The 15,849-nt window shown below is 37.2% G+C and overlaps 1 protein-coding gene and 2 long non-coding RNA genes across 3 annotated transcripts; 1 reads left to right on the forward strand and 2 right to left on the reverse strand.

Annotated features, from left to right (window-relative positions):
• The first annotated feature begins 247 nt into the window (after window positions 1-247).
• Window positions 248-1,572, forward strand: LOC133714952 (uncharacterized). Its single transcript, XR_009848906.1, has 3 exons — window positions 248-705; window positions 780-873; window positions 1,505-1,572. It is a non-coding gene; the product is annotated as an uncharacterized LOC133714952 (long non-coding RNA).
• Window positions 1,573-6,873: 5,301 nt separating this feature from the next.
• LOC133724497 (probable mediator of RNA polymerase II transcription subunit 26c) lies at window positions 6,874-9,658 on the reverse strand. Its single transcript, XM_062151249.1, has 9 exons — window positions 8,687-9,658; window positions 8,526-8,594; window positions 8,355-8,440; window positions 8,180-8,247; window positions 8,023-8,072; window positions 7,901-7,934; window positions 7,659-7,771; window positions 7,312-7,408; window positions 6,874-7,207 (listed from the first exon to the last, which is right to left on the reverse strand). The coding sequence occupies exons 1-9, from the start codon at window positions 9,062-9,064 to the stop codon at window positions 7,086-7,088; spliced, it is 1,017 nt and encodes a 338-aa protein (XP_062007233.1). The 5' UTR covers window positions 9,065-9,658; the 3' UTR covers window positions 6,874-7,085.
• Window positions 9,659-11,674: 2,016 nt separating this feature from the next.
• Window positions 11,675-13,390, reverse strand: LOC133730134 (uncharacterized). The gene is made up of 2 exons (XR_009856630.1): window positions 12,907-13,390; window positions 11,675-12,053 (listed from the first exon to the last, which is right to left on the reverse strand). It is a non-coding gene; the product is annotated as an uncharacterized LOC133730134 (long non-coding RNA).
• Window positions 13,391-15,849: the final 2,459 nt, after the last annotated feature.

Raw genomic sequence — 15,849 nt, forward strand, 5'->3', positions numbered from 1 at the left:
TTAGTTGTTCATTGTACCACTCTCTTTCAAACAATGTACTTAAATTAATGTTGTATGAGTTTTAGAGTTCAAAATGTTGGCGCGCCCAAGTTAAATTTAACACTTAGCCAAATTTTCAATTTTCACCCTTTCCCTCCATTCGACCAAATTTTACTTTGATGTTGACTAGTATTTAAAGGAACTAACCCTAGAAACCCAGCACACTCTCTCTCTTCCTCAGCCGCACGACTAATTCTCTCCTCTCTCTCCTTCCACTTCTCTCTGCCATCGTCTGAGGAAACTATTTTCGGTCACCAATGCACCACACCGCCACCACCAATCGAACCAGCAGCTCAATCCGATCAAAACCCATGGCCAGCATCGTGGTGCACCCACTCCTGCCTCTGCACGCAATCCTCCAATCCGCGACGCTGCTGCTCCCTAGCCTTCGTTAGTTTCTGGCCACCATCTCGCAATACCTCCGTCATCGCTTTGATTCAGTAAGCTTTGAACTCTTCTCTTTGTCAAGAAGCTTCAATTCTAAAGATTATGGATTTTGATTTGCGTTTTCTGAATTTGGAGGTCCTGTGGATCTTGAATGGATTAGTTTGAGTACTAAAGCAGAGGAGAGTGGTTATGAATTCGTGCTTTTCTTTCTGGGCATCTTGTGCTTGAAATTATTCAAGTATTTGAAGATTTTACTACTCTTCTAGCTTGCTAGGCCTGGTAAGTACGGGTGAGCTCACCTCTTTAATCCATTTTCTTCATCAATTTCAGTTTATTAATGTGTTTTAAAGCAGTGCCGAAGGCGTTTGGTTTCATCTTTGGCCGGAGAATCGGCCATTGATCAAGGGAGGCTTTGCTCGTTGACTGAGGCATTGTATCGAACACAAGGTGAGCTCCTTGACTAGTTCTTACTTTTTAGCTCTGTAATTTGTTCTGTGGCGAAAGAATCGTTCTTGATTTTCTATGGATGTTTGAAATTAGGTTTGAGCTCTTCTGGTTCCGTCGCTAGTTTCGCAACTTCATTTTGGTTTACTTCTAGTTAAGGGTAAGAACAAATAGAAAGGAGTGGGAAGGGTCCCTACATGTTGTTGGATTTTTCTCTACTATATAGAAACAAAATTTCAACAGCTGGTCCTCTTTAGTCTGTTGGCTTTGTGGAACATTTGAAGTTCATCCGTTATTTAAGCTAAGATGATTTCTGAAAAAAAATACCTCTGTTTTTGGAGGGTAAAGAAAATGAAAGTCATGCACTCTAAGAATCATTCTACCTATTATTGTGTAGTATAACATGCTATTGAGTATTGATTCCTTTGTGTTATTTAGCTAGCCATTTGAGTATAATTCCAGTATAGAGACAAAAAGTTCTTCTAGCTAAAGTTTGCAAAACCTGTTCCTAAGACATCCTTTCTATCTAGTCTACTATATATATAAATGATACTTCTTTATGTTTACATATCAGTTACTTCAATGTTGACTTGAAAACATTTGATATCTTAATCTTTCCCTTGATGGATTAAAGCTTGCAGCTGCTATAGGCCTCCTAAAACTGTGAATGTCACCAACCACAAACCTCCAAGACAAAGGAAATTGCAGCTGTGCAGATGTAGAACCAGTTCCTGCTACAAATCCATCTCGAATCCTCCCTGCATTGCCTCAAGCTTCAATTAGTTGTGGTTAAACTGTACCATCAATGCATAATGGAGTTTTCTGGATGAATACTGTGTTGATGTTATTGGAATGAATACTGCTAATGGAATATTGTAGATCTTGTTGGAATTAATGGAAATCTTTTGGAATCAATATTGGATGTGTTTGTGGATGCATTGATTGATAAGTTTTTGTTAGATGCAATATCTAGAATGTATGTCTTATTATCTAATCTTAGACAATGCAATTTCACCAGAAAACCATTGTCTTACAATTGAGCACCAAAAAAATCAAATGAAAAAATTGTTGTCTGTACAACATAACAACAATATCTTTTAAACTGGTTCTATTGCCCAACATTGTAAAACACAATGACAAAGGTACATATTCTGTTGTGTGAAACAAATGAAAACAACAAAGAGTACAAAGAAACTATTGTCTCACTTCATTAACTAGTACATCATACTAGGAAAACCATGGTTGGAAATAAACTTCAATAACTGCAAAACCCAGAAAGCTGTTGTCTGATTAAACAACACACAAGAGTTTACTATGAGAAAAATAGTGTGAAACTTTAACAGACAATGTTACACTATAAGTTATGTTGTCTTAATGACCTCAGAAGTTCCTTTTCTTTAGATTCTGCTGACTTAATTCACTTTGGACAATAGCTATTTTAAGTTGTCTATTGTCTTTTCTGGTGTTCAGACAACAGCTTTGTTAGTTCTTGCTCTTGTCCAAATTTTCTTCAGACGACAGAATCTCGCTGTTGTCTGATACCTCCATCAGACGGCACTCACTCAGTCAACAGCAAAGAGGGGTATCAGACGACAGTGAAAAACTGTCGTCTGATCATATTATTGGCGTAGTGTTGTTTGGTCACTGATCATGAATCTATGGTGCATTTACTGATTAGCACTTAAAAATATTCAAGAGAAGGATGTGTTTGCTGTAACTTGGAGCATACTATTTTATTATTAAATCCAGTAATGTCCTTTTCAAGAAGCATTAGAGCTTTTTCTTTGATTTATTCAGTCTGGTGCTGATATGAAGTTCTACATGAGCACACTTAATTTCTTTTATTTCAGGAATTATTGGTTAAAGATAATAGTAACATCATGAAGACATCAGAGGATTAGAGGAATAATATGGAACTGTAGAGAGGTTTGCTGCAAATGATTGAATTGCAACGAAGATGAGCACTAACTTGTATGGTAGTTCAAGATAATCACCGGTGACTGTTTCCGTCCTAACAAAGTACAAACCATTGGACAAGCAAAATCTAATACAATCAAAGTGACTGTTTTCATTCTGATTAGCAAGGTATTAATTAAAAACAATTAATATAAAGATACAATATTGTTGCACAGGAACGAATGCTGTACGTGCCTTTCAGTCTTTAGAGGTGTCAGTTTTGCTAGGCTGTTGAGTTTGTGGAACCTTTTGGCACATTGCAAGTTTGCAACTAATAGAGGACTTCAAGAAATAAAAAAGAGTACGTACTTGATGTATAGAAAGGAGTGCTTCAAGAATCAATCTTCCATCAGTACGTGCTTCGACACTTTCGGGGCATCGGCTTATGGAGGAGGCTGATGGGAATGGTGAGAGATCTCCAAGCAGTAGCAAACTGAGTTATAAAGCGACTAAGAAGCAAAAGCAGGGGAGGAGAAGGAGGTCATTGACATGACAAAGCTTCAAATAAAGATAAAGCAAGAGAAGGTTTCTTGTTGGACCATGAAGGTACTGGTGGATGTGTTAACTAGTTCGTCCAATCACACCAGCACATTGGCACAAACCTCCTGTATGAGATTTCAATTTGATAAAAGCCTCAGTTTAGATAGATGTCATGTCATTATTCAATGGTAGATTGAAGATCAAAGTAATAAAGGTACGAAATTGTTTCAAATTGGGTAGTAAAATAAGACCAGCCATTTAGTTACCACTTTCATAAGTTAAAATTGTTTACACACATATGCATCTGGATAACTGGATTGTAAGTTTGTAACTATAATTGTCATACCACACACATGTGAAACAGAGAAAACATGCAGGTTAATCATGCATTTCTCTCATTCAAAATGCCAATCTCAGCAGGCTATCTAAAGATACTCTCCACTGTAGTGCTTTAGGATAATGACAAAAGGAAAACGGGTCGGGTCAGGTTTGCGGGTCAGCGGAGAGAGGAAAAGGGTTAGGGTAGAAACTTACCAAAGGTAAATGGGCTATTTATAGAAAGTTTCCCAAAACAGTAACTTTTACTTTTCTGAACATAACTTTCACGTCGTCATTTACGAATTATAATTTTGTACACGACAAGGTACTGACCGATCGCTCGACGAGGATCTATACGCTTGGTCACGTTAGCCGTATACTGTGAGTGAACTTTTGTTTTAACTAAATTCATGCATGCAATATTTTCTAAGGAAATGGTTTTAATTATCAATGAGCATATGTTTGGATTTTGGAGTTTTAGTTATGATTTATTTCAATGTTGACATTATTGGGAAAGCCTTACTTTACTGTTGATTATTTCGGAGTTTAAGCCTTACATTAAGCGTTCGAGTATATGATTGGATTTCGGAATTTTGATTTGAGTTTTATTTCGTGGATAGTTTTCAATGGTGATTCTTGGAAATGGATATATTATTTGGATTATGATTTATGCTAATCTGCATATGAATTTCTTTTTGAATTTTGTTCTTATCGAGAATATTTTGGTGTGTGGTACATGTCGTTGAGTTTTATTTGATTTTCTCATGAGATTTTTCTGAGTATGGTTGGGAACCGTACTTGTGCCTTGTCTGTGAGAATTTGGGAAGCTTTATTGGTTTTTGGTTTTCAATTTTTTTTCTTCACCATATTTGGGTCGATTTATTTAGTTCTCCTCCTCACATGGGTTGCAGTCGAGCCTTTAAGTTCTCCTCCTCACTTACTTTGTGTTTGTGGGGCGTAGTCGTGCCTGGGAGGCTCCGCCCCGAGTCTGGGAGGCTCTCTTTCACTGTATGGTGATATCTTCTTCCCCATACTTTACTTTTTACTTGACTAGCGGGGCTAGTCCGATTTTACTCGATCAGTAGGGCTGGTCCTATTTTTAAGAGTTATCAGAATTTCTTGGTTTTCTTACTTTGTTGTTCGTGACTAGCGGGGCTAGTAGTTTTTCTTGAACTAAATGTTATTCGAAATATTTTTCTTAGAATTTGCATGCATTGATTTTAAAAGTACATTATGGGAAAGTGATAAGTTCTCGAATTCCTGCTTATTTCGATTATTTATCTTTGCCTACTCACGCTTACATCATTTTTCAATTACTTTCCCTTGGTTCCTTCAGTTTCAATTGCCCAGTTCGCAGTGTTGCTATTTGGCATTAGTAGGAGTTGAGGCATGGTACCCATTTTCACTGTTGTCATCTTTTGTAGGTTACATGTTTAACTTACTAGTTGTTATTTCAGTTTCTTGTCTTAGTTTGCTTTGATCACCTTGGGATGTTGTTTTAAATTCGAAGTGTTTATATTCAGGGTCTATGACCCAACTATGGGTGATTGTGGAGATTTGTGTAAAAATATATTGTGGATTTTGCATGTTGGATATCTTTTGTTTTGGGAATAGCCATTGAGATGTTTTACTTGATTGTGAACTTGTTGTGATTTGGAAAGCAGGGTAGCTCCAGAGGAATAAGGGTGGTTTGTTTAAAAGTGAAATTGTATTTTCTACAAGTTTTGGGTAGTTCATCTTTAAGGGTGACTCTGCTGACTTTTTAGTAGAGTTATTCCTAAGGTAGGCCCCGCATGGCCACCTCGGGTTCTAAGGTGAAATCCAGGGCGGATCCTGACAACTTGGTATTATTATTTTTTTGAAGAATAGATAATTTCATTACTTATCCATGGCTAGAAGGCACGTACATCAGATGTTGTCTCATACCAAAATCATAAATGGCACAAGCTGCCAAACAAAAGACAGATGACCCTCATTGTTAACACATACGCTCATTTATTGAGACTAACAACAAAGAAACAAAATCCTCACTACCAACCTCTCATGGAAAAGTAACCTAGTCGCCTAGAAACCCAAATTGGTGTAAACTAGATAAACTAAGATGAAAGTAGTAGAAGACCCAACTTGTAGTATTAGGCAAGGATATCGAGAAAACCTAAAGCTTTCCTTTGCCCTTGTCTCTCAGGCTGGGAGCAGAGCCAGTGGCTGCAGGAAAGGTGAGCCTCAGAGAGACACCACCAGACTTCTTGTTGGGATGCTGGTTCTTGTTCTTGACAACTTGGTATTATAGGAAATAAGAAGCTTAATCTATATCCAGAATGCAAACTTTCAATTTCAATGCAAGGTCATTTTTCTCAATGCAGCTAGTACGTGTAACATATCAATCCAAACAAAAGAGTTTTAATTCCTTTAGCAACTAACATTGCTAAAGATACTCTTACCTCACCAAACTTACATGAATGGACAGTTTGGCAACATCAAATGCACATTTTGGTTATTATGAATAAAATTGACTACAAATATCAAGGACTGAAATCACATAAGTCACTTACATTGTTAGTACATAGAAAAATTTCCGTACCTATACTCATATTCCGTTTGCATTAGTGGAAGTAAAACATGATTTTAACCCTCTACAATATTTGGTTAACAATTTCGATCACTGACAGGTTCTTAGTGACATTTCATATCATTTCTAATAGGAAGAAGATCGCCATCAACATACACAAATGTCAAGTACATATTTTCTTACTTTTTTGGTCAATTAAGAGACATTTTTGCTCAAGGAAAGATTGTGAGGGCAACTAAAAAGAAGGTTGATGGTGAAAAACCAGAAATTTGCCCAGAAAAGAACTGTAAATACATTTCGACCAAAACATAGTTTTAACACGAGGGGTGGCTTTAATAATGTATGTCTTCTTTTTTCTTTACGAAAAAGATTTAATCATTGAGTTCTAAAGGGGCATAAGAGCTCTCTTTGACTTCACTTCTTCCAAAGCTCCACCAAGAATAGAACGACTTAAAATAATTATCACTAGGTGCAAGACTGCAAGTCCAGCAAAAACCACACCATCCATTCCACCAACCCACAAGGCGGGGGCTGGCCCATGGCCCCTATCTCTCCAACCTTGACCCTTCAAACGCGCTAGCAGAAAAAGAGAGCATTTTCTTTTGGCACCATTGCCTCATCAAAACCCCAAAAGACCAAAGAGGAGAAATTATAAAGAAGACAGTTGGCTTCCACAAAACTGAGAAAATTTTCTGTTTCTTATTAAGCAAAAAAAAAATAAGAGCAAAAATGGTCTTTTTTTTTTTTCCCTTGTTTTGCTTAATAAAAAAAATGTGATAGAGAGGATAAGCAGTGTCACTCCATTTTCTGGGTGTCACCCCAAATTCCCATGAGCCTTTTGTAATTTGTATACGGATTCTGTGAGGCCCCTGCCAACTTTTCAGACGATCAATCACCAATGCCTGCCCTGGTGAGAACCGCTACCTCCGCCGCCTTTGTTCTTGGCGATGAAGGAGTTCTTTGGTTTTGGTATCTCATGGATGTCCATCACTTGAATTGTTCTTTGCCTTTTGGCTTCAAGATCACAAAGAGAGCACCAGTACATATGAGTTAGTAATCAGAATAATGTCTAACAAAAACCAAGCAATGAACCAAGAAGTTGAGAATATAATGCAAACCATTCTCAGCTTCTTTGTAATTCGCTTGAAGTCGTTTTCGTGCTGAAGCCAGTTTATCGTCAGCGTCAAAATTTCTTTCCCTCTGTTCTCTCTGTCTCTGCAAAAAGAACCGAGTGTTAATCAAAATCCAGCGGTATTCATTTACTTCGACTTTCAGATTTAGAACTTCACATTGTACAGGACATTAGATTACTTACTCTTCTACTCAACTAAACTATAAATTCAACTATGCGACTTAGTTGAGTTCAGTTTATAATTCGGAAACAAAAGCTTCAAAATATAGATTATCTTCCTCCAATTTTCAGCATCCAAACATAGAGTTAGCTACTCTAATTTGGTATCCATACATTTTGAGCAGCAGACACAGATTGGATTGGTTTTGGTGGAACTTCTCTCCTAGGAATCACCTTGGGCTTGCGTTCTGGTTCTGAATTGTTCTTGTCTGACCCGGAACTCCCATCTGTGATAAAATTTCATTTAACATTATGTCAAAAACAAAACAAAAAGACCCACACTGTTCAATTAGTAAAAACAAGTAATATTTCGCAAAAAGATGAAGTTGAAGTTTGGAATCCGATTCTGCACTCACTATGAGGATTTGGGGAGTAACCAAAATCAGGCACCTGAGAAACAAAAAGAAGAGAATATTATAAAGCAAGAATCAATGACAGAATTTTCCACAACTTTGCCAGAAACAGAGAATTCTTTGACCTGGTGATGACCATTCTGGTGAATTTTCTGCTGTGGTGAGTCTCCGTCAACTGCCAACAACCCAAGTTAGCATTCACTCTGATGATAGTGATTTCTGAACAACTTCCTAATTTTGCAATAACAGAATTAAATGCATTATCAAGAACGATGATTATACCCATGACTGAATTAGTTGGCTCTTCTCCATGTAACTTCACCCATTCATCCACAATACCTTTCCATTTCCTAAAAAAAAAATAAAAAAAATCAATCCCAAAATGAATCAGAGATTAGAAAATGAAGACTTTGAACTCCGAATTTCATCAGTAAACTGCAATGGAAGAAATTCAAACCTGACAAGTTGCTTCGCCAATTTCCGAACAACCTCGCCTTGATGTTGCTTGCGTAATTGACTCACTTGCCTCCCAATATCAGTATCCTAAACACCCCGAAACAATCAAAACGAATGAATTTGATTCGAACAACAATTTTCGATGTTTGATCAAAGCAGGCCACTAATTTACCTTGAGGTCTTGGAATGATATATCCATGTCAACTAGGCTTTGAAGCAATTCAACCAGAGAATCCTCAGACTGAAATAAATGAACAAACATGAATACAAAACCAGAACCAAAGAACAAAAAAAAACCCAGAAATGAAAATAAGAGAGATTGAATCCACAGACCTGATCAGGATCCTCAAGCTGCTTCTTGATATCAAGAATCTTCTTGGGCTCATCATCGAACAATCCAGCGCAGGGATCCAACTCCTCTTCCTCCTCCTCATCCTCCTCGTCTCTGTTATCCACCGACTGCGGCGTCGCCGGCGAAACTCCTTTGGGCTGCCGGTTCGCGTTCATCCCATCTCCGTCGCAGTTCTGGCACCGCGGCGGCGGCAGCGGCGGAGCACACGTGGCGCCGTAGAGACGCTCCACGATACCGTCTCTCCGGCGCCTGAGCTCGGTGCCCTCATCCACCGCAGCCACCGCGATCGCCGCGTCGATGAACGTGAACACGTCCACCCCTGAGGTGTGCACAATCGTCCTCAAGTCGTCGTAATCCATGGCGGCGCCGGCGCCGGCCCCAAGTGAAGTGGTCAAATAACAATCCTAGACAACACCCCAAATGGGTTTTGTTGGATTTTCAGATCTGACAAAACCCAGAGTCAAGAAAGGAAGAAGGGATCAGATTGTGCTGAAATGGGATTTCTCCGGATTCGTTCTTCTGCTTTTCACAGCCCAATTGAATTACACACGCGTTGAATTCGTGGGCAATTGGACAAGTGAAGGTATATTCCAAATTCCAAATTCCAAAAAAACCAAAGTTGGGTTTGTTGGGTGGTATTCTTTTTCCTCGTCTATTGTTTAAAGCTTTGTGCTTTTGGGTATTTCAGGAAATAGGTTTTAGGTGGGTTGTACTGGGATGAGTCTATGAGCTAAGAGCAGCACATTGGTTTTGGGGGAACGAAGAAAGTTGGGACCTTTTTGGGCTGTCTGGGGAAGAACCAGAAGGTCTTTGTTTGTTGTGGTTTAATGGTTTTGGAGATCAACGGACAGAAACAGAGGGCATTGAAAAATTCAATCATAATGGAATTTTGGAATGCAACCCTTTTTGGTCATTTGGGGTTTTACATTTTTATATTTTGTAGGGCGGGGTTGCTTCCATAATTGGTGGGAATTTTGTGTGCGCGTTGCCATTGTGGGTTGAAAGGAATGGTCGTATATATCCATTCCAGCTCGGATTTGCTTTCGTCCGATAAATCCATGACTGACTGTCAAAAGATTGGATTTTTGGAAGGCAGTGAGATCATCCCCCATTATCTCATTTATCCACCAGATTTGATTCTTAATATTATTCCATCAACATGTTCAATGAATATCTCCCTAAAAATAATGACTTCTACCAAAATTAGTTTCGGTTGTCTAGTTAAATTAATGAAGTTCCTTATTGAAAATGAGAAAATCATATCGCTATAAAAATTGAAAAAAAGTAAAAACTATATTTGTCCGAAATAAACGGATTATCAATTTACAAAAAAAGAACAAAATTAATAAAATTTCTAGCAGAAAACTTGAGTTAGTCTCAAATCAAACTAGGAGGACTCTCAATTTTGCTGCCAGATAAACTTAGCACCCTCAACTATTAATTTAACCAAAAAGGAAGGGTTTTTGAAGAATAAATATCCTCAAACTATCTTGCCTTCTCCCCGAATCCACAGTTGATAACTGTATGCCAAAACAAGGGATTATCCAAAATCATAATTTGAATCCAAATCCAGTGAAGTTGTTGGATTTTGTAACCCATTCCAGCACAACCACACTCCCAACACAATAGCAATATCCATCTCGACAACTGGTAATTTCTAACGATATCAGGTTGAATTTGACACATATATGGCCCACCAGAATGAACGATCTAAATCGAACAGTGCCATTGCATAAGAGACAGGTGAAGATGATTGGCACATGTAGGAACCCACCGCTGATAAAGGTGAGACACTTGTGTTGAAGATGCGTGGTCTCAGCAACTTAAGGACAATAATCACAATATGTTGTAATAATTTTTTTTACTAGATGTCACTTTTACTATAATAAGCATCTTTAGCAATGCTAGTCATCTTTGAGTTATGGACTTATGGCTAGTCACTTTAGAAATATATCTGCATCACTGCTCTCTATTTTAGCTAGTTTTGAATTTATATTATTTTTAAAATGAAAATTAAATAGTTTAAATGTATTTATAAATTACATAAAATAATTCAAAATAAATGTTTTAAATTATAAAGAGTTTCATCTCGCTCCCTATATTTAAAAGTGAGATAGCTAAAAGTTATAATGGAGAGCCACTTAGGAGTCTTATGCAGCTGCTAAAATATCTAAAAAGCTAAACATGCTCTCTAAAATAACTAAGGAGCCATGTTCCTACGTTGTAATAACTTTTTATGACTTATAACATTGCCTCTTTTTCTTTGCATTTTTTTTCGATAATTTTCGATTTATTATAATATTTTGAGAAGGGCAAGGGATTTGGTGAGAATTAGATTAGACTAAGGATTTGGTCTCTTCCAACGCACAAAAATGTTATATCTATAAAAATGTATGGAAGAAATTATATATATATATATATATATTTATATACATACATGCTTGCCCTGCTAAGGAGGTCCGTTCCTTAGCTAAGGAACAGATTTTCATATTTTAACCACTTTTCGATCATATATATATATATCTTGGAAAAGAGAAATTTTAAATACACCCCCTCAATTACTTAATGCATATCCCTTATATTTTTTGGTGTCATTTTTTCATCAAAGGTCCATCTATGACCCTCCTCATAAATAAATAAATGAGAAAAACTTAAGAAAAAAAAAAAGGTTGGTTATGTATCATTAATTTTTATTTAATACATTCTTTTTTGTTATATAGTGGAATTAATTGCTAATTAATTTCGGCACATATCAATATGGTAAGTGCTGATTGCCTTTCTTCTTTCTCACATCTCTCAATGAATGAGGTTGGTATATCGCTAGAAAATTGAATAACGGTAAACCTTTGTTGTTTTTCAAGTTGAAAAACTTGATGCCTATAAGATTTTAAATTATTCAATGTATGTCAATATCTTCATGATCGATATAGTCATGGTCAATATTAAAATCGGTAAAGAATGAGTCATGGTGGTCGTTTTGCAAATAAAGTGATTGATTATGATGTATTCTTGTATCCAAGATATATTTGATGGTTTTATAACTTCTTTCAATATGTTTCAACCAATTTGGCTTTATACGTATGATCTTAAAGATACATCGATTGTATTATGAAGATGATGAGAGAATTTAACCTATAAGAAAATATTTAACTAATATTTTGATGAGGTTAGGGTGATATCTCTCGACCTAGCTCTGCTAGGGTTTACTCGAAGACTGCTGTTTTCGACAAAATCTCATCACCATGGATGGTGGTGCATCTGCGACTAGGTGCGTGGGGCACTGGTCCCTGTTTTCTGGTTGGCATGAGGGTAGCGGTGATGCGGCTAAAATAGCCTCACAATTTAACCCTGCAAAATGTAGTTGTCAGTATAGGATAAGCAGGGATCGTTCAGTCCGGGGATTGTAGGGTACACCTACACAAAAAGGTCAATTAACAAATAAAAGAACAAAACAGGGGTTTTGAGATTTGGTTCCTAATCTATTTAAAATAAAAACAAAACAAATAACACTATATACAATGATCGACTTCCCTAACCTAGACCAATACCACTCAGAAATTACTAAGTGTAAAAACAGAAAATCCATTTCAACATGCTACAAAAATGTGTCCATCTTAAATGCCTAGATAAGAGCTCAAATGAAAAGCCTCAGCGGATCAATCCATTTATCTAATTCGTTCTAATGTAGGCTTGGATCGGAAAAGTCTTTACCAAGCCCAATACTACTAATTTTCGAAAACACTCAGCGTAGTTCTCTTAAGTAGTAGTATTATCTAACCCTCGAATCAACTCACACGTGCAAATTAACCATTACACATAGAATTTAACACGTAATTTCCAGAATCGTTTAATCATTAAGACATGATTTTTACCACCCGTTAGAACTAATTACTACTTGTTTAACTCAGCGCCTTAACAAATAATAATTACTCTTGGCAAATTAAGCAAACACACAAGAACTCTCACCGTTATCCTAGCATGCAAACTTATGAACCTAACTCTGAAAATTACCTAAACACGTAAAAGGGCACAAGATTGTAACATGCATCATAAAAGAATTCTCGAAATTAACTCAATAATAAACTGAAAATCTCAAAAATATTAATAAAAATATTCTGAAAATTTCATATCTCCAATTACACAACTCGCAAATCCAAACACACAAAACCGAAACAAAAATTATAAGTAGAGTCATAGTTACGCTTTGAAGCTTTCCTCAGCGGCTTAGCAACAAGGTGATAAACTCGTCTCTGCTATGGTGGTGGAGCGTCCTAGACTCAGCGCCTTAGAGCTTCGTAGATTGATGGATGGATGGTGTCACGGTCTTGTAGGTGATGGAAGTTTGAGGAGTGAATTGGGCAGAGTCTTGGAATAGTTTTTGGCCAGGAAGTGATAGGCCCGGAAGTGATAGGCAAGGAAGTGATCTTGGCTAGGAAGTGATGGAAATTCTGTTCTGGACGTTGCCTATTTATAGGGGAGCATTGGTTGGCTTTTGTCGATCATACCCTTCATCATTGGACGGATGGGATTGCATCATAATTCCTTTAATTTTCCAACTGAAAACGTCTCCTTTATGGCCTTAACTCCTCTCATAATGGGGTCTTTTAACAGCTGAAACGTCTTTCTCCTTTATTTATTTTCCAGTTGAAACATCTTTCTCCTTTATTCCCGAACTGAAAACGTCTTTCTCCTTTATTTATTTTCCAGCTGAAACGTCTTTCTCCTTTATTTCCCTTCTTCATTGCTTGGTCAAATGTCTTAAATGCTTTATTTTATGACTCCATCGTTGTTGTTTCCAAGAGTTCCACCAGCCAAGGTTTCCTACAACAAGCAGGAGAATATCAAAATTTTCTAGAGAAAATAAAGGGAATTAAAATGTAAAGACCACAAAAACGAGGAATCCTTATCCAGTTAGGATTTTTCATGAATTTATCTTTTTCCGCTTATTTCACGCCAAATACTCTACAAGACTCTTAAAATGACTCGATGACTCAAAACACGAAACTTAAGGGAGAAACAAGGCTAAAATGGGGCATATACTCAATAATATCGTCGCACTTTATGCTCCTATCAAGCGGTGGCGAGGTTCGTCGACGTTTTTCCCTATCTCTGGGCCTTTGGCTATTCATTGCTTTCGCCGTCGTGGTCGCTGGGAGGGTGATGACTCCGGTATCGTCTCAGGTTCTAATTTCTCTTAATGACAGTTTGGTGTTGGATTGCTTCGTTCTTGGAAGCGATGGGGATTCAATGGTCTGCCTTGACGACAGGTCTGGGATTTTAATGTCCAATTCGGATTCGGGTAAAAGACTTAATGCGGTGAAGATGTCTGCTTCGGTGGTAGTGTGGCGGTCTGCTGCAGTCCAACCAGATTTGCTTATTCGCTTTTTGGGTGGTAGAATGGTGGACAAGGATGATGGCGATCCCGACATCTATACGGATGAGGGTTGTCTCTCAGTGGACGATGGTGATGCTTGGTGGCCGAGGGGTCTCTCAGTTCACTTCCCAAATCACTGTTTGTCTGGTTTTGGAGGCTTGTGTAAGAGTTTCTGCGATGGCGGAGGTTCTCCCGACGAAAGCTATTGCGGCGGCGGTCAAGGTGGAGGCAGCAGCTGGGAGGTAACCTTGATGGAGTCTTCTAGGGTTTATGCAACTTTGGATTGTTGGACTCCATATTGGTTATTGGGCTGGAACTGGACTGGGTTGCTTTGGGGCCAAAAGGCCCTTAGGGTTCTTTTCTTTATATTCTTTTATGTTTTAAGTTTAGTCATCCTTCCTTATTCTTTTAAGGAAGCTATGACTACTAGTAATTTTTAATTTTAATTTGGGTCGCAAAATCTAGTGCTTGGTTGAAATATTTTTATTTAAACAGCTTCTGAGTACTTAGGTTTTGTTAGAATAATGGTGCGTGAATTTCCTAAAAAGTGGGTGTATTCTGGATTGTGGAGTTTTCTATTTGCTTAGAATAGGTTCTCTGTAAGTCCTAAAGGACGACTCTTTATTGACGACTCCATGGGGGTGTGTCGTTTGGTACTGCTTGCTGAATTATAAAATCGGGTTGACCTCTTTCGATTAAAAAAAAACTAATATTTTGATATATAAAGCATTTAATTCTTATTATATTTTTGTGGACTCTTCTTTGTTTTTGTTTTTATTTATCTATTTATTTATTAATGAGGAGGGGTATAAATGGAGGTTTGATGACAAAAAAATATAGTGGGGTGTGCATTAAGTAATTGGGAATGTGTATATAAAACTTCTCCTTGGAAAAACTTCAAAATTCACCATAATATTTAAATTAACAACAAATAAGTTGATAATGTTGCAGAAAGAAATCCATCACATAAATTTATACTTTCCGTATGCAAAACCTTACATTGTAGTAAGTCGTCCATCACCCAAGACAATTAGAAAGATAGCCAATGGATAGATAAACCTAAAATAATGTTTCTAACTGTGGATTGGTCCCCTATTAAGCATTTTAAGCTAGGTGAGCCATTCTAGGATAGGAAATAATCCCTTAAAATAACTGAAAACAACTTGAAAGTCGAGGGCCTAGAGTTGGAACCAACCTAGCAAAATTAGGTCTATACATATGCCTAAGTGGCCAACCCTTGGTAATGCGGGAGTATATGAGACAACATTAAATGCATTATTTTGTCATTTAAATATACATTTGAAATCTTTGATATTTTCCCATTTAGGTATTTATGAGGATATCATATATATATATATATATATATATATATATATATATATATATAGGATTTTTCTTAGGTAAGGATATCCTTACCTAAGCTTATGGAACGGATTTTCAGTTTTTGGCCACTTTTCGATCATATATTCACATCTTAACCGTTCAGTTTTTAGGTCCTAATGTATAGATCATCTCTGAAAAATTTCAGCCAAATTGATGATCGTTAAGGCATCCAAAACTGCAATTTACATGAACGAACCGAATCTGTCGAACCGGAACCATTCGTATACATTGTTGTAAATTGCAGTTTTGAATACCTTAACGATCATCAATTTGGCTGAAATTTTGCAGAGATGATCTATACATTAGGACCTAAAAACTGAACGGTTAAGATGTGAATATGTAATCGAAAAATGGCAAAAAACTGGAAATCTGTACCTAAGCTTAGGT

This window comes from Rosa rugosa, chromosome 1 (genome assembly GCF_958449725.1).
Source record: "Rosa rugosa chromosome 1, drRosRugo1.1, whole genome shotgun sequence".
Classification (NCBI taxonomy): domain Eukaryota; kingdom Viridiplantae; phylum Streptophyta; class Magnoliopsida; order Rosales; family Rosaceae; genus Rosa; species Rosa rugosa.

Excerpts from the sequence above, each read along its gene's own strand:
- LOC133724497 (XM_062151249.1), bottom strand. The coding sequence starts at position 9,064 with ATGGATTACGACGACTTGAGGACGATTGTGCACACCTCAGGGGTGGAC. Across the intron at positions 8,595-8,686 it reads AGCTTGAGGATCCTGATCAG|TCTGAGGATTCTCTGGTTGA; the intron begins GTCTGTGGATTC and ends CATTTATTTCAG. Across the intron at positions 7,208-7,311 it reads TTACAAAGAAGCTGAGAATG|CCAAAAGGCAAAGAACAATT; the intron begins GTTTGCATTATA and ends GTGATCTTGAAG.